Source organism: Electrophorus electricus, chromosome 11, assembly GCF_041902795.1.
Source record: "Electrophorus electricus isolate QZ-2024a chromosome 11, ASM4190279v1, whole genome shotgun sequence".
In the NCBI taxonomy this organism is placed as follows: domain Eukaryota; kingdom Metazoa; phylum Chordata; class Actinopteri; order Gymnotiformes; family Gymnotidae; genus Electrophorus; species Electrophorus electricus.
In genome coordinates, this window is record NC_137507.1 from 23791702 (window position 1) to 23819284 (window position 27583).

Sequence of the window (27583 nt, forward strand, 5' to 3'; positions counted from 1 at the left end):
TTAAAGCATGAATAAAAGCAGACAGACCATACTCTCTTATGTCATGTAGTTCTGTTCTTGGAGAAGAACTGTTCTTTATCAAAATATCCCAGCAAGGAGAAAATGAATATCCCTTTTTCCTTGAACATTTATTCTTCTGCTTTATCAGTCAGCTTGGTCACAACCATTCAGCAGCAAAATACTTGTTTTTTTCAAAGACAAGCATGCGGTTTTGTTGGGGCTTTTATCCTTTTCCTCTCATTTTGATTGCTAATTTCAGGGGATTTGTTATCTAAATCCATTGTATTTCTGACAAATCCCCACAGGTGTTCTCCCACAGCTTCAAAACCAACAAAAAACAAAACATTAGCCAACAAAAGCAAATCGCTGAGCTTCTGTTGCAGTGGTGATTTTGGAAGGAAGCCAAGCTCAGGCCTGGATTATTGGGAGTTCAAAAGCACCCTCCTGTCACATGATGCCTGTTTTAATTGTAGGGAGACCAATTAGTTTTTAATGAGGGTCTCGCCATTCCAACTGAGAAGGACTTCCCTCTTGTCTTCAGAGGCTGAGAAAGAGGATAACACACACTCACACACACAGGAGGCTTCTAAACAAACAACAGAATCAGTGAAGAGAAGAGAGTAACTTGTTTGAAATGTTGAAAATGAGGAAGGAAATTGATGGAGAGATTGACTGCACAACACGCCTGAATGGGTGGTGACAGCTCAGCTCTTCACTGGGGTGGCTTCAGTAGGGGAGCTAATCCACACAGAAAGAGGAAGGGACAGAAACAGGCAGCTGTGGCAGCTGCTCAGGGGGGTGTCTGCACAAGCTTCCAACATGATGGAGAAAGACTGGAAAAGATCGGAGAAGCCGAGCCACCACTTACACAAAAGGAGCTGGATGCAGAATGGACTGTACCTGGCTGTCCCTTATCTCCATGATGTGGTTCATACGCACAAACCTACACACACACACACACACACACACACACACACACACACACACACACACACACACACACACACACACACACACACACACACAACCCCCCCCCCACACACACACACGCACACACTAACGAGCACACACACGCACGTGCACATTTTGTGAGGAAAATAGACTTTTCCATGCATAAGAAGAGCAAACAATTTTTGCAGGTTCACATCTGGTAGCATACTGATAATGAATGAGGGGGGCACTTTAGAACAGGCAGGTAAGCTGTTGTATCTCAGCGAAGAAAATGCACCATGTCCTCCCCACCTCTCTCCCATTTTATCTCCTGCTAGTTGTCTTATGCAAAAGCATGCAGACATGTGTATGCCTGTACACAAGTGCAGAGAACTCCTCCCTAGTACACGCTCCCTCCTTGCAGTTACCGTCATGAAGTCTATGGGCGAGACAACATATGTCACTTACGTCAGGTACTGAGGTGTGCGGAAGCCCATTTGGTATATGCACAGACACAGACATGAGAAGCCTTCATGAGACCTCGGCAGCGGCCCACGAGTCGGATGGGCCACCCTCCTCCTCCTCCTCAGAAGGAAAAAGTCTGTTTCCATGACAACAGGAGAATTAAGGGCACAGGAATGCCAATCCAAAATGACATGGTGGATAGGTGACAGAACATTAATTTGCAGGATTCCACACGGGACAGGGGCTATTTGATAATGTTTTAATGAAATTTTGAAAACTATGAATACTGTTTCTTGCCGTTAGTGTTAGTGACATGAACTGAATGTCACTAAAACAACATATTAAAACTAATGAGATATTTGGGGAGACATAAGAATGAAGGCTTAGGATCATACATTTATTCTCAAACAGTCCCTAAAGTCATTCTGCGTTGTAATATCAGTGCATATTTTTGTACATTTCATAATTCATAATGCATAACATGATTGTGTTTCAGTAAGGTGGAAACATCTGCAAACATGAAAAATTAATAATTGCATTTTCACACAATAAAAGGAAATCCACAACCTACATTCTCTTAATCCTATTTAGGAATCCCTTTATTAGGAACCTTCTGGAATTTACAATTTTCCTTCCATGCCTCTTCTCACACTCCATTCCTCCATGGCCTGTCCATTCTATGAATGGCAGGATTCATGCATTTCAGTCTTTTGTTAGTTTGTACAGTTTTGTTCCTCCTTGCAGCAGACATGGGCCCAGCTCTCATTGCTGCCCCTAGTGGAAGACTGTTGAATGTCTTAAGTCCTTAAACAGAACTTTGCTGTAATACACCTAGCTCTCACCCACCTGCCCTGGCCAGACAGACCGTCTCTGAGCCCCAGTGGGGGCTACACTGTGGGCCAGACTTTGTGCTTGCAGCTGAGCAGGGCTAGTGGTATGGTTAGAATTCTGTATCTTAGACTAGGGCTTCCTGAGTTGGAGAATGCTTGGGAAAGGAGGTATAATAGCTATCTTGCTTCACCACCTGTGCAAGCTGACTCAAGGAGGTCAGAAGTGCTCATCAGAATAATGAGAATACAAGAATCTGGGTTGGGTGCCAGCAAATATCCAAAATTCATTTTTTCTGCTATTTACAAAATCTCATAGGTGTATGTTCTGTTAAACAGCCCTCCATTGCAGGTGAAGCTGGCAAGCTGCATTTTATGTCAAGAGAGGACAGCCTCTATCTCTCTCACAATTTAATATTTCACACACACACACACACACACACACACACACACACACACACACACACACACACACACACACACACACACACACACACACACACACACATAACTATAGTTATTCTTGGCCTGTAAGTTAAAAAGCTGTAAAGAAACAACGGGTAATCACTATTTGCAAAATGAATAAATAGCCAAACATGATGACCCCACCTTAAGCAGTCCCAAAAGCTAGCCCTGTCCCTGCTTCATGGATGTGGAAGACCAACACTCGCCCTCGTATGATATCCTCATTTCCCAAACTACATTCCTAGCTAACAGACCTAATCACCTATCTCAGAAACGCAATTATAATACAAACATTATCATCTGATATTGCGGTTCTTACACATTCTGATATTGCGGTTCTTACACATTCGCTCTACCAACATAAGTGTCAAGTGCAAAAGTCAAAAGTGCATTCACTGTTAAGCAAACTATTATTATTATTATTATTAATAATAATAATAATAATAATAATAATAATAATAACAACACATTTTTAAGTCTCTGCAGACTTGACAAAACAGAAGAAGAATAGTCATGGTTAGTGGAGAAGAAAAGATCAGTAAAGAATAGTCTCTTTATCAGTAACACACTGATATACGAAGAGGTGCAAGAGGATTCAGGAATTATCGTAACACAAGAATGTTCTTAAAGCTATGTTTGTTTCACAGCATCAATTCAAAACAAAAAAGGTTTATTTGCTATCATCGACCTATTGTTAACCATTTTTGTTTTTTATCATAAATTGTGAGTTCCACTGCCGACTGAGGATATAGCTGTTTTTCTCCACTTTGATCCGCTCTGAGTTCTCCTAAGAGTTTGCACGGAACAGAGTTTGTCATCTTGAGTGTAATACAGGATTGCCGTGGTGCTGGGTACCATGCCTTGGGGTGGGTTGTGCGTTAACAGCAGCCCTGCGCACATCCCCTGCTATGTGGCGATCTGGTTCACCCCTTTGCCCCCATTCATGGCAGGAGTTCCTGAGCTTTTCCTGGAGCGGTGCTTGTCCTCGATCTCATGCAGCGACGGCTCCCTGTACATGCAAACTTGAAGCACAAACCCAGAGAAAAGTATTAGGAAGTCCCACTCTGTTTGTTCAGGATACATTCGTGACTACACACAGATTACACTCATGATTTATGTGCTCTAATTAAAACATATTTACTGTGAATTTGTACAGGTATTATGAATCTGTAACTTCTTGTAATTGCTGTACTGCTTTGAGCCACTGCTTAAATTTAGAGATGGAAAGATAAATTTTTCCAATTTCAAGAAAACACAATCCAAAGGCTTGACATCTCTGACCAGTCAGTTGCTCACTGAAATGCATTACTATCTCACTTAATACCATAGCTGCACAGAGCTAAGAATAATTGTACCTTCAATAGGCCTTGGTAGGAAGTGGGACGAGGGCTTGGTTTTCTTCACTCGATTGCCCTTCATGACCTGCCCTTCCTTGGTAAGGCCCAAAAACCAGGCTCGCCCTGACTCCTGCTGCCGGTACATAATGGATGAGTAGATGACGTAGTAGTTCTCAAACACTGACTCCTTGAATTTACATTCCGGTGTGAACATCTCCTGTGGAGCATAAAAAAAAAAAAGAAATAAGTGAAGCTTAATTAGCTATTCTCTGTCTGGGAGGAGCTGATAAAGAAAAATCCCTGACAGAATTCCCCAAGCTGGCGCAGTGTGTGTGCTTGCTTGGTGTGGAGGGCATCACCCCTCAGGCATGGTGAGGCATGGGGGTTAGACAAATACAGGGGTGTTATCTCGATGCTCAAGGCACACTGTCAGGCGGTGTGCGCTGGGCCCTGAACCAGGGTTGGAGAGGTGAGTCTTCCTCCTGTCCTGCAGCTTTGGCCTAGAAGACTTCAGCAAAGGCTGATAACCCTCCTGTCTCATTCTTGCCTTTCCAAAGCAATTTCAGCTTTTAGATTTTATAGACAGAAAGCCCCAGTGCACTAGTGTTATCATAGACATAATATCTATATGTCCAGCCATCAGTATTATTGCTGTGGTGGTATGATTTGAATATATGTAAATCTCAGTGGTAACATTTAGTAGACATTATCAGTATAAAGTTATGATGACTAGATTTCTGACCCAATTTTTCTGTAAGTAAGTACATTAGAAAATGGCAATTCATGAGAGGAAGAGAGAAAAGATGTGTACAAAGGGCTGGGGGACAGAAACCAAGCTACAGTGTTAGTTCAGTAATGGATATGTGATGAATTACATTTTTCAATCTGTCCAGGCCTCTCGGGCAGAGACTAGAGGGTGCAGAGCTGGGGCCAAATTAAAATGGATTTAATCCCACCACTATCCGATGGAGAGACAGAGGAGTTGCTTGTGAAACAGGGCTTAAGAGGCCTTTTGTTCGCATGCATTAGTGAATTTAAGTGCGGATAAACAAGCTGAGGAGACCGCTAAGCCTGGAACTTGTTAGCAAAGAAAAAAACCTTTTAAATTCAAAACCAGGGTAGAATGGATGTATCTCAGGCATGTTAAGCAGATCTCAAGCAATAAATTCTGGAAAACGGCAACGAAACAGATTAAACGCACAGATCTAAACACTGGTAAAGCAGCAACAATCACACAGCAGCAGGGCAATTTAAGTCTGGACAAATGAACAAAAAAAGATAAAAATACTCGCGAATTTACATAAGCCAAGGAGGAGGCCAGCAATTTGACAGCCAGGGTATTCCAAGAGAACACATGAAGGGAGAGTAAAAAGTTGTGGTGAAGACAGCACAGGGAGGGTGAATTTGTGCTGATGAGGATGGGGAATATGGCCGAGCTGCTGAAAGGACAAGGCAGGCATGTCGACCTGACATACTGGCTGAAAGACAAACAGGAACGGAGATTAATCGGTGTGAATCTGAGTTGGACAGCTGCATTAAACCAGATGGAATGCTTCATTGCTAAGATATGCCAGACAGGTCGTTATTATTCTGGAGGCAGAGTCAGGTAGAGGAGGACAGATGCCGGCTCCTGTCTAGACAGCTACCTCAGCCACTCCGGAAGGCTGGAAGGGACACGTTTCCATCTTCATGACTGAACATGGATTAAAAGATTACAACATTCCTTCACACAGTCTTAAACAAGATAAATCAGGCAAATTGCCTGATATTAAGTGGTTGTTTTTTACCGGTTGTGTTAGTGGTCACAAAATCAATGTTCAACCACATGCACAGAACTCAATTCCACACAGGAAATGTCACTCACATCAGTCAATGAACATGTTACTGGAACAGCATGGAGTAAATGCTTTGATAAGATAATAGGTCTGGCAAATCTGGCTGGGTTTGGCATGCAATTAAACAGAGACTGAAAAATTAACCAATTTTAGTTAACCTCTGCTTGAAATGAATTTTAAAGCACACTTAGTAGCATTAGATCTTATTAGCCTCAAAATAATAAACCGACATTTGCTTTGCAAATGTCAGTTACTGAAACGTGCATCTGGGCATTTCTTCAGGATTTGTGCATGTGTGTGTTTGTGTCTGTGTGATGGGACTGGTAATCCTATCCATTACAACCCTCTTACTTACATGCCCCAACACCAGTCTGTGGTTTCTGCTGTAGCACTGCTGTGCAAGACAGTTACATTAACCTTTGAAGACACTACGTAGTTTCTACGCAGTGGAAACACATTAATTCCTTTATGCAAACACGCTTGGTGGCAGTCATAGAAATGCCAAATTAATGTATCAGTGCCTGCACATTGGACACCAGCAGGTGCGTCCTCCTCTTGATTGAAAATGAGTGCTGAGCACAGCTCTGCTTTACCAGCAATAATTTTCATACCTCAAAGCCAACTGGACATTTGATCTACACTTAAGCAGGCTCTGCAAAACAAACAAAACCTTTTTTTTTTTTGCCTAATGCATGTTTATTCATAAAAAGTCATGCTACTGAGGCAAAAATGTTTGACATTTAGCCAGAAAAATAATTCATGCTGCTCTTGGCCATTCAGATGCAGGGCTATCCAAGCTTTGCATGTGCAGCGTGTATGGGGTGTAATATCCAATATCCAGTGTGTAATCTATTTATATTAGAAGCTTAATGCAATTATTTGCTGAAAAATGAGGTGATTGTTCTCCACTGACATTACAGGCCTTGATTTCAATTCTATAAGCTTCTCCTGTAAAGCACAATCCCATTTTCCATGTCTGCCAAATAATGGCTTTCAGCCAATAGCTGAAAAAAGGCCAAGAAACATGAGAATGAACATATTTACTTATAAAACATTTTGCAAACATTTTATAGGCACATTAATTTATCTTTTGTGTAATTGGGAACACTTTCACACTAGTCTATGTGAATTTTACAAACACAGCATGATAGTGTTTGTAAATAGTAAACAACAACAACAACAACAACAACAACAACATATCAGCCAGGAGCAGGTCTTTGGTGAACTATAACTAAAAATGATCTGTTGGAGAGACTGTGGTTAAAATAAAGCATCAACTTTAATGCTAAATGCCATAAAAAACAAATAGAGCATCCCTGGCACTGGGGGCAATGGCCACTTGATTTCCGTCCTTCCACAGATTTGGAAATATACCTTATCAATTCAAATCTGGTGGGATCAAAGTTTTACAAAGTGAGGGAAAAGTTGCAACAATAGATCAAGGAAAATAACCCAACCTGCTCTGAGCCTTCTGGGTGAGGGACTCCCAGCCTCTACCCCACCTCTCCAGAGAACCAAAGATAATGAGCAGGATCCGAATGGGGTAAGCTTCCCTGAGTAATTGTACCCCTCGAGGGCTAAATCAGCATCTCCTCAATTCTATACCCATTTTTTCCAAGCAAAAAAGAAAAAGAATAACAGTAATAAAGAAGAAAAGCCTGAGCAGTGGGAATCACTGAGTTCAGACTGACTGAGCATTAGTACCCTATCACAGAATTCTTTTGATCCAATCTTAGTACCACATGTCATCATCAAATATATATCACACAGATAATGCCATTAATAAACTTTATCCATTTACATTTCTGTACATCATGCATGACCGCATTAACATTGTGCTAATGCGGTCAATTTCTTCCTACATCTTTCCTTGTAACATAAATGAAATTAGAACTATCTATTGTAACACCACTGCGATGAAAACTAACCATGTGAAAAAAATTAGGCTGCATAAGTAGTCTCTAAAGAGGATCTGAACAGACACAGATGTCCTACTTGTACAAAGCACAATATTGTGCTAATGTTCTACAAGCCTGATGGTGGCCCCTGGAAGAGCTGCTAGTTTAAATATAGAGATGAATTAACCAAGCAAAAATCCCATAACTTTAAGCTCTTATAAATCATTTACAGTTCAGACCATCCATTTTCCTCTCTTTGCAATCACTCACACTGAGTGCTGTTTAGGTATTCTCTATATTTTCACAGATCATGAAGAATGTGTGACACTAAAATAGGCTACTCACGGTACCTCTGGTTCAATTGGAGCCTTTAACCATGCTTTTCAATTTCTTGTTGCAAAATATCGAAACTCAATATGCTCAGAGGAGAATATTAATTGATGGAGTTTGCCACACAACCATGAAGACTCCTATTTGATTAGTATGTTACTCAGTGAAAGACCCAAATTGCCCATCTAATGACAACACAGCTAGCTGTCCTATTAGGAGACCTGTTTACAGACATGGGAACACCAGTACTTCTCACCTATACAGTGATGAACACCACTCTGGGGTGCTTCTTTCGTGAAACTGCTGCTCCTTTCTGGAATACCTGAAAAAGCTGTTGATGATACTGCACTTCCAAGATAGTACTCAACACAATGAGTCCCTCTATTAATGTTGCATATGTGATTAGCTGATGTTGATTCAGTATAGATACAGCCATTTTGGCTTTCAATTAATTTTGTCATGATGTCAGTGAAACTTTACAATCTAACAACTACTACTGCTCATGAAAGATTTCACAAGATAAAGCAGAGGAAAATATTTCACATAACATCACAAACATCTAGTATGCTGTAATTAAAAAGAAATAAAAATCCAAAGTACTTTCCAATTGACAAAAAAAAGCAGAAAGGGATTTAAAAATCTTATGTTTTGCATCTTCAAAAAAGTCCACTGTACTTCTCAACCATTGTAGGTGAATGAATAGTTCCTGAATATTGCTGCTTGTATAACAACTCAACTAAAATATGTTCTGGCCTTGAGGCACACACTAAGAGCCCACAAAGCTGAGTTTCTGCAGTTCTGGAAAACCAAGTCAACTGGTTCATCATTAATGTGAAATGCTCCCGTAACACTGCCAGAAACTGAACAAGCAGAATAGATAGTCAATATTGAAGACTGAGCTGGTAACACTTTTACTAAGACACTTTGGAAATACTCAGCTGATGCTGGTAATTAAACGTCCTTCATCTTAGACCACTTCTTGCAATCTGTTATGAAAGCTTCTTAGTATATAAGTGATGAGTGGCCCCACCCATATGATTCCCTCATATCCATTCCTTAGTAAATATTGAGTGAAACCACACCAATGTTTGTGATCCCCTTTGATCTCGATACTCTTTCAGCATATTAATTTCCCATGATGCATGTCAGGAGAGATTTGCTCCAGATGGCAAAGGAGAGTTTTTTTCCCTCTCTATTTAATTAAAACCCTCTTTTAGCTGTTTCAAAGTCACATCTCAAAACGGAATGTCTCCGTTTTATGTGGAAAAAAAAACCCCAATGAAGTAAAATATTAAAAAAATCTTGATGGTAACTAGAAAACATCCAGTCATTTTGGTCTGGTCCCATCCACTTACTTAAAGGCAACTTCTCTGAATAGATTGTACTGTTGTAATATGCAAATGAAACTGAGGCGCTTTCATAAATTCAATTTTTTCTGTATTTTAGCTTTTTGCATAGGCCTTATTGCTTTTTCTGTGTCTTCTGTGATATTTGGTTGTCCATCATTCATTTTATCAGCCTTTTACTGCTTCATAACACATGTGGTTTCTTTCCTGAACTATTTGTAGGTTGAATTTCAGTTACATCATACTGATCATTACAAATGCCTTTGCTGGTTCTGGCATAATAAATTAGATGACAGTGATGGAAAGGCCTTGCTGCATTTAGATACACAGTTCACTTCCCAAATTAATTAAGATGCTAACTTCAAAGCAGCTAGGCAGTTGCTATGGGAAATGGAATTACCTCCCTTTTTGCAGATAGTCTTTAACAGCATTATGAGTTCTGTGACCAGCCATTATATAACTCAGGGGCTGTAGCTCACTGCGACACACTCCCACCAAGTGTTTCCACTGCTGCGCGTGTGCAAGGGAGCGCATATGCCTGTCATCCACCGTAACTCTGTGAAAGACTACAGGGAGAAAGCTGGCAGTAAGCCCATTAACCCATGAGTCACCCAACCTGTACTGTTAGGTGAAGTGGATTGCTATGACGCAGTTCACTATTGGATTAAATGGTTAACGATAAGGCACATCTGCAGGTGTTTGGTACAGACTTTCCCTTGGGAGGTGAATATGTTAATAAGGCATAGTATATGCCAAATAGAAACAGCTTAAATGCACAAAACTAGTCAGCCCGGGGAGACTAGTGGAGATATGTAAAAAGCATGCATCTTGGTAGTGAATAATCAGATGCTGTAAATCTACATTGCAAATACAGATTAATAAATAATTCACAGCACACACACATACACACAGAGAGAGAGAGAGAGAGAGGAGAGAGAGAGAGAGAGAGAGAGAGAGAGAGAGAGAGAGAGAGAGAGAGAGAGAGAGAGACAGAGAGACACAAAGAGACAGAGAGAGAGATGCACACATAGATGGATAAAATGGAGAAAGAGCCTGACTTACTGAGCTGTAGAGTATGCCTTCTCCATTCATGCCAATATAGAAGCCAGCCTTCACTCCCTGGATGGCCACCACTCGCAGTCCGACTGGGATGAGGTTAAACAGGGCTGAAGAAGGTTAAACAGAGCAAGTGTAGAATAGATGGTTACTCTCTGCCATTTAACAGAATGGGATAGTGTGACACAAAAGTCCAAATCCTTAAAATACATATTGGTCATTCATTGGGTTAATGAACTCAACATGGTCAGGGCTGGAAGATGTATAGATGCACTAGGTATGTGTCGGGGCAAATGCGTGAACAGTGATAAGCCAGGCTAGGGTTGGATCAGATAAGGCACCATGGAGAAATGCCAAAATGTGCTTGTCCACTGATCTTATTCAGTTTCTTTCGATAAAATCACTGTGTGCTAGGGTGCAAATTAGCCTTAGTGATTTTGTAGCAAGGAGTTTAGCCACAGAAAAGAATGTGTTACAATTGCTGGTTGCAAAAGACCATATGCAAAGCAGTCAGACTGGTAAGTCTTCTTTTTGTCCACTGAGAGTTACTCTTTCCTTTCAAGGTGAGTTCTGGCATCTTTAAAGGGAAAGCAGTGCATATGATGGAATGATGCTCACAGCCGCCAGACCGCTCTGCAGTGACAAGGGCATCAGCAGGCATAAGCCCCTTCAGATTCTAGAACTTTCTGCGAGCACTGTGAACACTATGTCAGGGACAGTTATGTAAGAAAGTGTAGCCCATGCAAATCCCAGGACATCATAAAAATAAATCATCATGAACACTGATTTATTAATCAGTGAATAATTAAATTAAAAGATAAGTAGATAAAACCAGCAGTATAGATGAAATTGCAATTCATAAAATAATAAGTCATCAATAGCCACTGCACTCTGTGGCAGCCTTTTAATTGGCTAAAGGGACATGATATAAAGCTTAGCACTGTTGGTTATGCTACTTTCAATCAGACGCGTGCAGCTGATATATTACAGAGCTACTATGAATCTCAAGTCACTGAGATGTTATAAAGATTCTCTCCACTTTTCCAAAAGGGGAAAAAAATCTTTATTTTTGCTACTTCATGAAAGAGCAACACACTTGTCTTAGAAGGGGGTGAGTGAATCCTGATTGATTTTTTTTAATAGCGTCCTCACCCCTTGCATGCTACTCTGGGACTGTGGTCAGTTTCTTTCATTTGTGGCTCATCTCTGTGGAAACATCATCCAGCAGGTGAGGGGTGGGACATGAGTGACCGGAGTGCACTCAGGGGGACTAAGATTGGGATTTGTGATCTATTTTATTTTGTTAATTTTTTTGTCATTTATTTGTTTTGGGATTTATCTTTTGAATGTGTCACCATTCTAACTTGTTAACCTGTACATGGTGAATGTGCAACATTCAAACAAAGATTTGGACCAAAGAACAATTTGATTAATTATTCATAATAACACCTGTCAATTCAACCAAATCGAGGTTAAAGGCTGTGAATTGAGAAAAGAATCCTCGTTTAACTTAACAAAGACAAAGGAAATGGTGAGGGGCTGTGCTATTTAAATTTGACTGATAATTAAATCAATCTGCACATCTTTCTAACCTTTGTTAGAAAGTCATCATTGGGTGACAGAAAAGAACAGAGACAAAAATGAAATATTTGCATTTTGTTGTTTTTTACTTTTGTATAAAGGTGGTGAGCCAGTATTTCATGAAAATATACATCGATTCAACAACTATATCAATCATGTGCTACAGAAGCATTACCACTGAATTTCAGACTTTTTACTTCTCAGTCTGGTGACAAATGCAGTTATGAAAGGATAGTACAATAATGATTTTATGTCAGTAAGTGGGTCATGTTTATAATGGCAAAAATCCCTTAGCATACAATTTTGGAAACACTTGGTTCTTGGTTCTTGGTTCTATACAGGGAATCTATCAGTGCTTAGGCAAAGCAGTTTACAGCCATATACCCTTCTGCAGTTAAAGTGTATTTGCATCAGATTCAAGAAAGTCAAGAATTAGCTTGGCAAAACTAATAGGGAGGGAAAGTATTAAAAATGAATTAAACCTATTAGTTGTTTGTCCATCCTCCTTGATCCGCCTTCGAAAGCCAGTAATTCAATGACCACAAGCATTCAGGTAATGGAATGGTAGAGAACTGTAATAATTAACCAAGTCCGATAGATGCTTCTTGTGGTCCAGCAGCAAGACCAGTACTCAGCCATCCTCTAGGATGGGGTAATCGCAAGCTAGCACAGCAGGGATCAGACCCAGCTGTGAGATAGGCTTTGAGGGCAGACATTCCCTCAAACAGGCTTGGCAGCTTCCACCAGCCCAGTAATCATCTCCCTTTGTGACGCCAAGGAGTTCTTGATGTGTTAATGCAACCTCTGCTGATAAACTATGCATGGTTTTATGGTGGGGAAAAATGGTCTCAGTGCAGGAAGAGGCAGAAACTATAATCAATATGGACACAAATCCATGGTGCTAAAGTAAATTGAGGGCTGGCAGGAGCTGCCAAGCCTGTTCAGAAGGAATGTCTGCCCTCAAAGCCCCGTCTCATGGCTGGATTTGATCTCTGCTATGCTGGCCTGCATGGCCTGCAATCACCCAATCCTAGAGAAGACTTGGGTACTGGTCTTTCTACTGGACCACAAGGAGCTTCTATCAGATGTGGTTAATGACCACAGTTCTCTGCCATTCCATTACCTGAATGCTTGAAATCATTTTATAAACAAATATTTTTGGCTTTTAAAGGCTGATTATTGAGGATTGACAAACAGGCATAATAATTTTTATTTAATTTTCAGCCTGTCTGTGAGTTATACTAAACTCACACTTGATGTTCTTGAATCAGATGCAAATAATTGCATTTTAATTGTTTTAATTGCAGATACTATTCTGGTGAAAACAAATTAGTATAGGCTCCATTATCAGATTCCTGTCTTATTAACAGCTATAGAAGATGGACAGCCATACTGTCACCATACTCACATGTACAGTCACTTGAAAAAAAAAGTGTGATTTAGTAAATGCCTCTGTTTCTTTCTGGTGAAAAAACTACCCATGTTAAGAGGATTGTGAAAATTTTGGATATTTAACCCTAACATTCCTACAAAGCCTGGCAGTTTCAGGAGGTTTCATAGACCAAACAATCCAGAGATTCACTCATATCCAGAGACTCACATTAAGACAAGTCAAGATAATGGTTGGTTGACATTATATTTAAACTGAAGCTCATAGGTCTCTTTTTTTCTGCACAGTGCTTATTGTGTAATTCTCTCAGATTCACTTTGTTCAGCACATTACATCTGCTACCAGGAACAGACAGACCAAGGTGTCACCTCAGGCTAATAAGCAATGCAAATGACCCAATCAGTGCACCCTGTCAGACTCAGAAAGCATATTTCAGCTAGTAATGGGTTCCTGTTACATGTTCTAAGCTAACATATAACAGGACTATGATCTTATTTTCACCTTTACTGTCTGTAGTGCAAACAGATATGCGTCAAGGACACATATAGTATGCAGAAACCATTGCCTTCACTGATCCTCTGACCACTCAGATAGAAAGGCCATTTGAAAATGCATTACTTTTTTCATCAGTATCTAAATCAGGGTTCAAAAGGCCAGTCATTTTCGAGGTGGAAGAAATCTATTATTCTGATAATCTATCTCAGGGATCAACAGCATTGTTTGGACTGAATGCCAAAGTGCTTCTTTAGTTGGTTTATTCTCTCCCTCTAACTCTTATCCTATAGTTCAACAAATGCTACTCATAATGGGAATTATTCACAATACAAATTGGTGGGATATTTTTAGTTTTGTGTATGCTGAATTGTTTACTGCAGTTTGCTCTTCTCTCCTGACTATGTAACTGCCTAGCAGGTGAATGTTAGGATTATGGTTCAGGGAATCTAAAGAACAGCCTGAGGAAATTCCACCACAATCTCACTGCAGCATGTTCTACTTGGCTCTTCATTTGACTTAGCCCATGTTCTCAACCCTTTTAGTCCATCAGCTTGATGCAAGAAAAAAGAACACTGTTCAATGCTCTAAGATATTACATGAAGTAAAACAACCTAATTATCAATGAGATGCCTTTGAGAGAGATCGGAAAAGTTATGTTTTAGAATTTTAGAGCCATAAATCCATGTTTTGTTTTAGACCAAAGGCAGGTAGTAAAAAAGAGTGTTTAGGTGATTAAAATCACTTTTGGGACTGAGAACAATTCATTTGATGTGAACCCAGTCCTGTGAAGGAACTGTTGGTCTGTTGTGGAGCATCATTATGGACAGAGATAAATCTTCAATGGCACAAATAATCTTGGTGTGAAGACTGTGTCTTCCAAATTATGCAAAAGTATTCATACTCTTTTTGAAACTATGGTTACCAGGTGGTTCCTTATTAGAAGATATGCCGATAATTAATAGGTGAGCTTTTCTTTTTGAAAATATGTGCCAAAATAACCTTCTTCTCCATTTGTTCTCATGATACTATATTTCTGAAGATGTGCTTGAGTTAAAGAATGTCTGGGACTTGTGTGGGTCTCCCAGCTTCTTCAACTTTGTTCTCTGAGCAGAAGGCTAGCACTTAGGTTAGACATGAGATATCTCAGAGGAAGGATGACTCATGGAAAAAACCCTGGCAACAGAGCACTGCTGACAATTGATTTGTGTGGGTTCTGCTCTTTTCCCTTCAGTCTGTCTACAATCACACTCGAAGCTGTCCACCTATTTTAGTGTACCTCCGAGTGATCTGCATTCAAAACAAAGCATATTAAACTTACCTTCATTCACATATTTTAATTGGCAGATTAAATGTGCATGTCAGTCATTCAAAAGCAAGTACTGCATCACTACACTCATAGCTGTTATGTTCTATATTTAACTCAGAATACACTCTTATTTACTCATATATCATAAAGCTATAACTCATTGCATTTGTTTCAGAGATCATGCCACAAAGTTAAGCTCAAAGCTATTTCAAATTGTACAAATCATCATAAAGTACACCCATATTACTGAACTTTGATGAAAACTGTTTTGCATGAGCCAGTGCATGCGACACAAGCTAGTGGAGCAACACTCACTGTAGTCACTGTTCTCGTCCTTGGTCCCATCGATGGTCCCATCTGGCTGCATCTGCAGGTAGAAGCCCTGCTGACTGAACAGCCGGGTCACAATGCCTTTCAGCTGTGGCTCTGAGAAGAAAAAAAGACAAAGAGATGCACCCCCACCCAGCCCCCATGTTTTTAAATCAGTTTCTACCAACAAACACATTGCATTGCTTCTTAAGATTTATGTGAAGAGAAGAATATAGAGGAGAGTTTGAAGTGTGGCTTCAACTTCCTGTGAGCCTATATCAGTGATAGGCGCTGCCAGGTTAACCTGGGCATTGATTTGTGGTTGCCATGTTTGCTTTGCATGCCTCATTCGCTAAAGGCCATGGGAGCTCAGATGATCACCTACTACGATGATTGGTGTTTTCTGGTTGAGATGAAAAGTAGATGTAACTCTCAAGCCAGGAGGTGGGATTATGGCGTGGGAGTGACTTGGCATGCTGAGAAGCCCCACTGGCTCAAACGAACTATAGGACTCCATGATGGTCAAGATGAAAAGAGATTCAGCTCAGCCCAGCTATTCCTCAGGGACTGCATCTATCCACCAAACCAAGACATCTCAGACAGATGTCAAGGGAAATCAATTACCTCAATGTGCCCATGAAGAAGAGCATTACTAAATCACATATGGAAACCACACTTTGGTCAATAAAGGTGGAAGCGGGTGCCTTAACAGATATTACCCCAACTAGTGGGGGTTTTGGTTTGTTGTCTTAGCAACTGTGTGAGTTTGACCTGTGCACAAGTGTGTCTATTTGTTATGCATATGTGTGAACTGTTTGTGTCTGTTTGTGAGGTCATGCGTGTGGTTGCATGTGCATTTTTATTTAAAGCATTCTTCCTTATCTTGGACTTTCAGAGGCATGTTTCAGTATGCATGCACAGCATAACTGAGCATCATGTCTTGAATCATAAAGATGTTCCATATTGTCCCATTCCACAAAATTCACACTTACATTTGGATACAGTATCTTGACAGATGATGTAATGTTTATGAAATGGAGAATGATCACCTCTGTTACTGAAGTCACAACTGACAGGAGAATGACATATCAACACACTGCAAAGAAGGGCCCCACCATAGCCCTCATGGTGACACTCCACGTTACAACACGCACTGAACAAAAGGAGGGGACAGGACATACCAGAATCGCGGATGAAAGAAACAAACGAGGGAAAAGATGCGAACAAAAAAGGTGGAGGAAAAGCAGAGATAGGGAAAGAAAGGCTTCTTAAGGAAGGGGGACGGGATTGCGAGAAAGGTTGAAAGCGGGGCAGGGGACTTGGAGTATAGATATCCTGGCAAACAAAGAATAAGAAACTAAAAGACAGACGAGGACAAGAGAAGAACAGTCGACTGCATACCACAAAGACTAGCCAGACAGAGGCGCCTGCCGTTACACAAGAGCTAGCGCCCCGCGCAAAAAGATCGACATGAGCTCGAGATGGAAAGGTGACTAGGAGACAAAGCACATTGATGGGAGGCTGAGGTACTGACCTAGCCTGACGCCCTTACGGGACACCTGTGGAGGTTTCGAAGGAGCATCTTACAGGGAGAAGGAAAAACAACATTTTTTTAAACACAGATTCTGTAGCAACAGCTGTGTAATAAAGCAAGTAACTGATAATTTGTTGAGTTCGGGGGTGGGGACTCTCCGCACAAAAAAAGCACCGCTCACAGCTTGTCCTGTATCATGATATAAATGTATTTGAGGGAGGTGAGGAAAGCTGTGCATTGTTTTTACTCACACGCATCGTTCAATTTTTCTTGCGAAAAGGACGATGGCGTGGCTGAGCGGGCAGTGACACCGTGTTCATCAATACACCTTATCGCACCATCCCTCCCCACACTGCAGTAAAGCACTCGCTTCATAATAAACATTTACCAATAAACATTTCATGTAAGAGAGCCTTGGTGCACTGCGGTGCCACTGTCCCTAGTTGTTTCATTTGCGTTTTTGCACTATTTAAAATGTCGTCGTATCAAACTTATAAAGTGGCTTTATATGGAAATTACAAGCACGAACAAGAGGCAGGCGTCGCACGCACAGTCTCAAGAATCCAGGAATTGATAACAATAATGACCACCACAGATTAATATATATATACATATATATATATATATATATATATATGTGTGTGTGTGTGTGTGTGTGTGTGTGTGTGTGTGTGTGTGTGTGTGTGTAAATCCAATTATAGTATTACAACATAGAAACGATTTGTACATTCAGACTGACATGGCAAATCGCTTAGTGAATAGCGATAGACAACACGTGAGCCATGAAACAGGTGGGATTTTTTCGCATCGCAATAGACTACAACGGAGAATTTCCCCTTCAGTCGTTTATACAGAGCTTTTGACTGCAGCAGAGCATCGTCTCGCTCTGGGGACGGGGGTGGGGGACGTTTTCTAAAAACTGAAGTACTGACCTGGTCGCCGGCGAACAGGTCTTTTCTTGCCGCTGCAGAAGCGGACTTTACTGAAGACCCCAAGGAAATGTCGCTCGCAGAGGGAGCGAGGGTCTTTGCTGGGGCTGGGGCGACGTTTCGAGGCTGAAACCCGGTCGCTGTTGGACTCCCGTGCCTGTCGTTTCTGACGGATCAGGGAGCTGGCGATTGCGGCCATCTCCCTGTCGGGCGAGCCGAGTTATTGGGCAGAGGTCGATTGGTGCAGCTGTTAACGTAATAACTGGCTAATTCTGGTTGATTCGACCGCTCTGGATTAGCCAAATGTCATACCGATTCCTTTAGGAAATTTAAATGATCCAGTAAAGCATGGCAATAACTGCATCCTCTTTTAAAACAATACCCAGACGGTCAGTTTCGGGCAAAATAATACATTACGCATAAGCTATTTTCCAGTTCAACATTTGCAAACGTTTCCTGTGACGATTTAGAAAATAAATAAAGTGTTTAACAAAATGAGTTAAATAGTAGATAAAACGTACTATCAGAGCATGCGTACCACAATCGTAATCAGGTCCAGGTATTCCAGGTGAATGGTACCCTTTCAGATGAAGACAGCCCGCGTAATTCCGTTTCAGGATGAGACCTTCATCATCCGAACATCTTGCTCTTCACATATAAACCTGTTACGCGTTTTAAGATGGTCTCCTTTGATGTCCGACTGCAACGCTTCACAACTTTGTGAATTAGATTCTACAGAAACGAGAGCCGCTGGGGAACCCCGCTGCCCGTGCGAGCACTATGGGTATCTGTGCGACGCGCCCATGACTCCACTATATCCTCTGTGCGCTCTCTGACAATAACATATTGGACGAGCGCAGCAGCATGGCACTTCTGCGCTGGCCGAAGTCCCCGAACAACGAATAGTAGAAACAGTGTCGTTTAAGGATTATGCCTCCGGTTGCCACAGTTTTAACATAATTTACTCGCATAGTAAGGATGCCGATGTAATTGTTTCTCCGAGCTCATGCTGCCTCTTTCCCAGACAGACAAGCTGTGACTGGGTTTTACGACGCTAAGTCTCCCTACGCAATCATACGTGATTGAGTTTTGGATGAGGAATTCGCGGGGGCAGGAGAAAAGGATACACACACACACACACACACACACACACACACACACACACACACACACACACACACACACACACACACACAACACAACACATAAAACACACAGCCAGAGAGAGAGAGAGAGAGAGAGAGAGAGAGAAAGGTGGGGGGCTACAAGGGACGTAGAGCCTGACTGTCTGACGAATTGTCTTTAGTTCTAGTCCATCAGTGACATATGAGGCAGGCTAACACAAAATAACCATTAATAATACCATGACTGGATGTTCAAAAATGACCTAATTATATTAAAGTAAGAACATGTAACAAGCCTTGGACACAGCACTACGTCCACGGGATATGTCCACATTCAATCATTCAAATGCCTATCATCCAGCAAAAAGGAAAGAATTATTTTTTCTTTGAACTGATTAGTTGATTCATAAATATTGCATAAAATCATGCCAGCATTCAATCGATTTAATATAATACTGCCATAAGAAAACCTTGTTATACTATATGAGTCAGTTTTTTACATACAATTCTAAAATGATTGCTACCGGTCACAATAAGGGTATATTTCAGCATGAGTGAGTTATATAGGCCCTCTTGTAGATACACAGATTTTAAGATTTCTTCTCCTATGAAGTTTCATTTTCAGAGAGGAAAGATAAATAGATACCACATATCAGTGTCATGATCTCTTTTTTACACTATGTACCAGACCACTTAAATTCATACATTTGAAAATGCAGTAGTCTAGTGCAGACTCTTGAACAACAACACAGTGAAATCTGCTGTATAGTTTGCCATTATGAGAATCATGCCAACATTATTGCACTCTTAAAGTACCCAGTTCAGGTTAGAACAATCCCTTCAACATGTTTGAGAAGATTCTCATGATCTCACCATAAATGGTTCCCAAGCGGGGGCAAGTTTGAGATGCCCACAATGGCTGTAACTGGAGGCTGTTGCCATGGTTATTCCAGGCTTTGTCCATTCAGTGCTACCCAAAATTTCAGCAAACTTTACCATTCTCTTAGTGCATCAACATCCAGTGAATTCACAGTTGCAAAGAGTTCCACTTCTGTTCACAATGCAGTCACAGGAACCATCTTTGTGGTTTATCACTGACAACAAAATTACATTGCTTTTGTCATGAAACTTAGTACATGCACTTTGATGTATAGTTATTACATTGCTGTACTGATACAATAGGCTCAACTGCCAGGTGACTTCATTGCCTTCTTCCCCATTGAACCAGAATCAGTCGTCCCTTTTTAGGGAGGTTATATTTAAAAATAAGCCTTCATAGATGCAAAAGATGAGTGAGATGGGTGCTTTCGACATGTTTGAGCACATTTTTATAGTAGTGATAAAGAAATGCATTGTCAGAAAAACACTGCATTACTGATGAATTAACTGAAAAAAAAATGAAATGCCAGTACAATAATATAGTATCATTGTACATTAGTTGCTCAGCAGATACAAAATGCATTTTATCTATGGAACCTGGGTTTCCATATCTTGTAGAAATTGGTGAGTGAACTGAGGGGGTGTTCATGTGTTCATGCTCTCATACAGGGAACACGCAAGCCTTAAAACACCACAGACCCAGTAGGGGCAAACCACGTGGCCTGGATATGAACAGTCTCTGGGCTCTGTGTTCTGGAGCTGCATTAATACAGCTCTAGGAGAGAGTGCACTCCGAATTTAATACAAGGATCTACATATATCCTCGCATTCACAATCTTCCTCCCCTCTTGACTCCTTGCATCAATACAGTCTGTGCATGACGTCATCTAGGCCTCAGCAAGGCAGGAGACAACAAACATGATGACCTGGTACCAGGGAGAAAGTTTATTTCACTAACGTATTGAGAGAGCATTTCCAAATTAAAGGGAGAATGGCTACTTACGCCACCTTAATAAATTGTTTATTGTATTATATGATAAAAAGAATGTAAGATTTAAACATGTGTCAGGTGGGATATTTTGGGCATTTTCTGCCAAAAACAAGCAGGAGGAGTGTGACATTGTTGGCTCACTATAATTTCAGTTTAATCAATGGCTGGTGAAACTATTTAATAGCATTTAAAATATTTTAAGCAGGTCAAACTAATTACAGACATTTTAACCTGTAACAACTAGAGAACATACTGACATACTGCATATCTTCACATTCTTTTATGGATTTGGCAAGGGATCACCATCTTTATGAATTCACACTCAGAAAATGTGACTTTTGCTACTTCACACTATGATACTGAAAGAACAAAGATGACACTATACTTAAGTGATATCAAAATTTGGCTTGGAATGTTTTGTATTGATAATATAGGTGGAAATGATGAGACATAAGTATATGTGTACGTATATGTAATGCTATTATTTGAATTAAGGGACTACATTTAATTCAAAACCCTTCGATATAGTGGCAATGGAAACAGATCTTTATCATGTGATATAAAATGTAGGGCAAGGATCATGAAGAGGCTTCATGAAGAGGCTTCAAGAAGACCCATTTTTGGGCTAGACTGACATCTAGTGTTCAGATGAATGTACAACACCATACATCTTTCTTATGCGTACAATTAGGGTTAAAGATAATCCACTGAATAATAACTCTCTCTGTTCTGGAGAGCTGAGGCAACAGTTTTTGTGCACTCATCTTATCACAAAGAATTATGAATTCTCAATGGGCTAAAGACTGATCAGAAATAGAGTGCATTGAATAGTCTGCAGAAGGCTGCCAGAATTAGGCATTTGAACACTAGATGGAAGGAACTATTTGAACACTAAATGGAATGTGGTTCACGAGGTCACGTCACATTATTTATGCCATGTAAGGACAATGGGTCATACAGAAAGTATCAAACCTTTTATTTGCTTATCCTCTATGTTGTACTATGCCAGGATTTTTTGAACGGTCTATGCATAGTTCATTTATTTCTGAACTCTCCAAAGACACATTAAAAGGAGAAGTGACATCTTATTATGTGAGCGAGATCCTTGCATGGTGTCCCCTGAACATGCTCTTGAGAACTCTCCTGTCCTGGTTTAAAAACCCAGTTTAGTCTATGGGACTTATTCAGTCAAACCACTGTGCATACTACTAAAGGATTATGCCCAAAACATTTCATCAGCACTTCTCCTGATAATAAAACAGGCCCAGAGAAAAAAACAAAAAAAACAAAACAGTAGCCTGAATGATTTTATACTAAATGTATATAATGTATATGCAGCAGCACAATTTACCTTAAGTTTTATTCTAGGTTGCATTTTAGCCACAGTTAGTAAAATACTGCCTGAATTCCCCCAAACAATGTTCTTTATTTATTTATTTTATTTTTTTGAGTCATTCTGATCTCTTTTGTTCCTTTTTGGATTGCTTCAGTGTGGGAGGAACATCAGAGACAATGTACTATAGACTGCACCACAAAGGCAGTACAGACAAAAAGGGTGGCACAATCTGTCATCTGCATAACATCCACACATCACCCACGGAGACTGATTGACTTACACAACCATGGCCAATGCAAACTCATTATGCAGCTTTACAATGATCCTGTTCAATCCAGCAAACTGGATAATGGATCTGAATGCAAACGTTCCAGCTGGCAACAAATTAAATTTTGCTTGTAAATAAAACTGAAACATGAAAACAATCAGTGACTTGACAGGTTGTACAGAAGAACCATGCTTAACAAAATATAGTAATAAAAATGGCTTTAATCTAAATTTACAAAATAATGTTATCAATTCACTTAGGAAGCACAATACAGCATAGAAACAGACAATTAGGCCAGAGCTCAACTAAGAGAGCTCAACTAAGAGTTTAGATGTTTCCATCTAAACTACAAAACTGTCTCTGACACCACTGCAGTGAACTGGGCCCTGAACTAAATGCACAATTATTCACCTGTTAAAAAAATAATGGATAAACAACAAGGTGTTAGCTCTGCAGTAGCATGCCAAGCCCACTGAAGTCAAGGAGTAAACAGGGACAACACAACACACACACTGTTGGTGCATGTGTGGAGGACACAAAAAATGTCTCCTGGAAATGTGTGTTCAGTATGACCTTTCTAGTTTGTGCTGTGATTTATCTGCACTTGAGTGCAAATGTTTTGCATTAACTGCTTAAGAGGCAAGTCATTAAAAGAGCCAGCAATTATACACAACACTGATTAGTTTTAATTTGGTTATGTTACCTTTTTTAAAGCATACCACATTATGTTTGCTTGTGAAATTGACAAAAGTAAAGCCTTTTGTGTTACTTTTACATCCTTTGGGTGTGTTTATTTATTGCAAGGTTTTTTTTTATGATTGAAAAATAGAAGGTCCAAATAAGGCCAGCCAGTACTAATAATTGTCTGAAATATTGACTGAGAGGGGGCCAGAACACTGAAAGAAGTGACTCCTCGGCAGGGACCCACGCACTAGCGATGCGCAATGAAGTTGCTGTCCAAGGTGCTGAATCACGTGAAGAAGTTGACTGTCCTGGAGGACACCAGAGACCTCCGAGGTCTATTGCGTGAGCCCGTTTTAGAACACCCGCTCACCTTAAAATAATCTCAGGAAGTGTCTGGCGGCTGCAGACTGGCAGGCAGCATTTGCTGCATATGCATCAATAGTTTCCTACATTCTCCCTGCATTCTTCGTTCCTGGTAACAATAAGAAATGTCCTTGAAATGGGGAGAGATTTCTTAACGACTGTTGCTGGCTAAAGCAGACGGTTGTGACTTTGGCCATGACCACGGTGGAAACATGTATTTGATGTGTGATAAGATGGAAGGAGTGGCAATAGTATGAACATTTACAAACAAGTAAGCGAAAAATGCCAGGAGTGCGACTCCCGCGCCGCTGCCGTCACTACGCAGCGATTCGGCGGTGAACACATCGGACAGAGCGAGCGCATAGTACCGCAGACTCGGTAGATGTGCTCACACGCGTCAGCGGCCAATGGGATCGTTTTTACACCTTTCAACGGCGAGCATGCACAGAGTATGTCTCACCGTTGGTGGTTGTGGTCGCCTCCGATCGTTGTCCACAGAGACACTGCAGCATATGCTCTCCTTTCTTCAGGAATAGCCTCAGAATCCTCATTGATTTGGGCTGGTGTGGGTCCTTCCTCAATCCACGCAAACGGACACAGTATCACAACAGAGGGTATCGGTGGCGTAAGCGCCTCGGCAGGTTCGCCGAACATATATACTTACAATATATACAGAACAGTTTCTGGGTTTCAGAGTATTAAAAACAGCGAAGGGACAAGGAGCCGCATGCAAATTGTACTCAAACAAGACATCTTGAGTGCACTGAGTTCCTCTTCTCTTCCTCCGTACCGGTCACTCGCCATAGTACAGTTCCACGAGCAAGCAGCGCAAGGACGTTAGGGTAATTTGCACATTCTGTTGCCCATGCTTCCGTCTTTACTAGCAGACGTAAAATCAGAGCCCCGCTGTGAACGTGCACGCGAAAGTTAAGGCGCAGGGGTAAGTGACAGGACGGCCCCTGATGAGGTAATGCGGGCGATGCATCTTGGCGACACAAGGCGACCAGCACGAAGTGTGAGGCAGCAAAGATGTTTGGATTATAACGCCAATTGTTTCGTATCCATAGGGAACAGAACAGAGACGTATACCCTACGTCAGATGCAGCCTACATTTAAAGACAAAGATGTTTAGTGCGTAGACAGTATGACTGAAGTTTTTTGTCTACAACTTAGTACATAGGCTACTTGACCGGTTTAATTTCGACTACATTCAGTGCATAGCCGGCTATTAAACTGCTAATGAACTGAAAAGTTCTGGAACTGAACGATGGGATTAGTTTTAAAATCGATCACGTTTCATGCTATTGTTTATGAAGCGATAACCTATAAACTATGCTACTTACTGTTGTAAAAACGGTCAGTATTGTCTCCTAAACCTTTTTTCTCTTTACCTCTGCTTTATATACAAACCTGATGCTAACGCTTGCCATCGTCAGAAACTGATGTGATGTCACTACTACTTTACAGAGACTAACATTGCAGTCCTGTAAATAGATGTTTTCATAATTAGTGTCGTCGATAGAGGATGCTATAAGCACACGTTTTAAACTCACAGCTTCCGCGAGCTGGATAGAGATGGAGGCTCTCAATAAAGACGTGGCTGTTGAAATATTTGCCATCCGTATGTTACTACAAGAGGCAATAACGTTACCATTAGAAACAGCTGCAACCACATTAGTAGCAACAACATCGACAAGAAAACACCCACTATCTGAACAACAGTCTATGGTAACAACTCCTTGCCACAATGTAAGGAAATAAATGCCTTAACAGAATTCATTGACTTGACTCCTGTAATTATGCCATGACTTATTTAAATGCTTGAAGGAAACCAAAAGTATCCGAGTTACAACTCAGAGAGGGCTCATATTGTGTGTTCAAATTAACAAAACATTCAACACCCACTTTAGTAGAAACCCTTGCTAAAGACCTATACTCACTAGACACTGTATGTTATAGGTTTAATTTAAGACTGCAACCCATCTGCAGCCATGAACAGTTTTTCTATTACCCTCTACCCAATTCTTCAGTGGTCAGTTTCACCAAAGGACCAGATATTTTTTGGATGGCAGACCATTCCTAATACAGAAGCAATACTGATAGGGTATTGCCATACTAATGGGTGTTATGTTATGATGAGACTTAGGCACAGTAATATTACTGGAGTGTGTTTTTTCATGTGTCCATGTCACTGCGAGGTTGAGAGTGAATCTGACACAGGAAACAATGATCTGGTAGTCTGGTAGTCATCTGTGATCAGTAGTTAATAGTTGTTACTATTAGTAAATAGTTGCAAAATGGCTAACATAAACTGTACATGGCCACAGGATACCATCTTTAACTGTGTGCTTACAATGTGTTTATAGTAGGTAAATATTTCTAATATTTAGTGACTTCATATCTTAGTCTCAGCTGACAGCATAAACTGTAAAGACATGGCATGAGTTACTTACAGACTAAAGTCTAGTTACAGTTACTCTATTTGATAATGTCCTAGGCATGGCCATTTTTCAAGTCACATTTCCCTTAATTTATTAACACAACAAGCTACTACATGGCTTGATTAAAGGAAGAACATATGTGGAAGCATTAGAAGCATTTCCTAGAATAAAAAGTAAGAAGTCTATAAGAAATTGATTCATGAATTTTCTTTTTCCACTGTACACATACAAAGGCCAGCCCTGCAACAAGAAAGCTCAAGTAAACCCCAACAAGCACTGATTTCTGAGCATGTCTTATCTTCTGACACTGACTTATCAAACTGTTGAGGATAAGAGGAGAGACCAACACATATTACCAAATTAACACCCGTCTTCCAGTTAAGTGCTCTCATTCAGCCTTTGTGATTATTAAAAAAAAACCTGCCATGCTGTCCGATTCAGTATATTTTATCTTTAACTTGGTTGTCTGTGTAAGGTTGAGGAGGCAGAGTAGGATGCGGGGACGAGTTGCATCACACAGACACATACATTTATTAACACACAACCAAGACAATGTAGTTCACAGGCTATCATGGTTAAACATAGACAACACTAACGATTAGACAAGACCTTAAATACACACACAGTGACAACGGAGAACGAGAAACAGGTGTGAGACACGGGGACGGCGTAGCCCTACAAACGAACACCACACACACATACATACATACACACACACACACACACACATACACACACACACACAGAGGCGTATCCTTCCTAAATCCTCCGTCAGCTATTTGTAAAGTTAGACATTCTAATATAAAATGAAGATGCAGACTTCAGAATTAGTTAAAGAGAATAGCTGGTCCACCTTTTATTGCACGTTAACGTTAACAAGCATTATTGAGGCACACTCTGGAGAATGTCTAACAACCAAACAAAGAACCCACATTTTTATACATTGGTCAAAATTGATTATGTATTCACCCCACCATTTTACATACTAGGGTTTGCATTCGCCCAAACCATACATTACATCCAAACCATACATTAGTCAACATATGCAAACTGCCATTCAACACCCACTCCAGTTGTAACCTGTTACCACCACATTCCAAGAGAAGACTTCTCTTAACCTTGTCCTAATGAAGATTGTTTTTCTGTACCATCCTGAGCCTGTTAAGACTCTTTTATTACTTCAGGCATCTGGGAGGAGTGGTCGTATCGTGAAAGTCTGCCACTGATATGCCGACAGGAAAACATCCATATATGCATGATTTAAAATCATGATGGCAAATACTCATTTGATGAAAGTTATTTTACTATAATTGTTTGACTATATATTGATTTACTATAATTGTTCATCAACAGATGTGCCACACTCACTACAAAAAGTTTACATTTAACAAATCTGTCTATAAAGTATCTGTAAATGTGTAACTCCAATATCTCCTTAATGCTTCCTAAGTAATGCACATCCAC

At 40.5% G+C, this 27583-nt stretch overlaps 1 protein-coding gene across 4 annotated transcripts in view; it reads right to left on the bottom strand.

Annotated features, from left to right (window-relative positions):
• Positions 1-2645: 2645 nt before the first annotated feature.
• Positions 2646-27583, bottom strand: part of fgf12a (fibroblast growth factor 12a) — a 36773-nt gene continuing 11835 nt past the window's right edge. The window contains exons 1-7 of one of the 4 annotated variants that reach the window (XM_027031927.3): positions 18572-19077; positions 18037-18236; positions 17105-17152; positions 15577-15687; positions 10496-10599; positions 4043-4241; positions 2646-3709 (exon numbers count right to left, since the gene is read on the bottom strand). In XM_027031927.3, coding sequence (XP_026887728.1) covers positions 3594-3709; positions 4043-4241; positions 10496-10599; positions 15577-15687; positions 17105-17152; positions 18037-18232 — 774 coding nt within the window. In that variant the 5' untranslated portion in view covers positions 18233-18236; positions 18572-19077 and the 3' untranslated portion in view covers positions 2646-3593. Of the gene's footprint in view, positions 3710-4042; positions 4242-10495; positions 10600-15576; positions 15688-17104; positions 17153-18036; positions 19078-24138; positions 24659-27583 lie in introns of those variants that run through there. The other 3 variants (XM_027031935.3, XM_081723635.1, XM_081723636.1) reach the window with 3 other exon arrangements.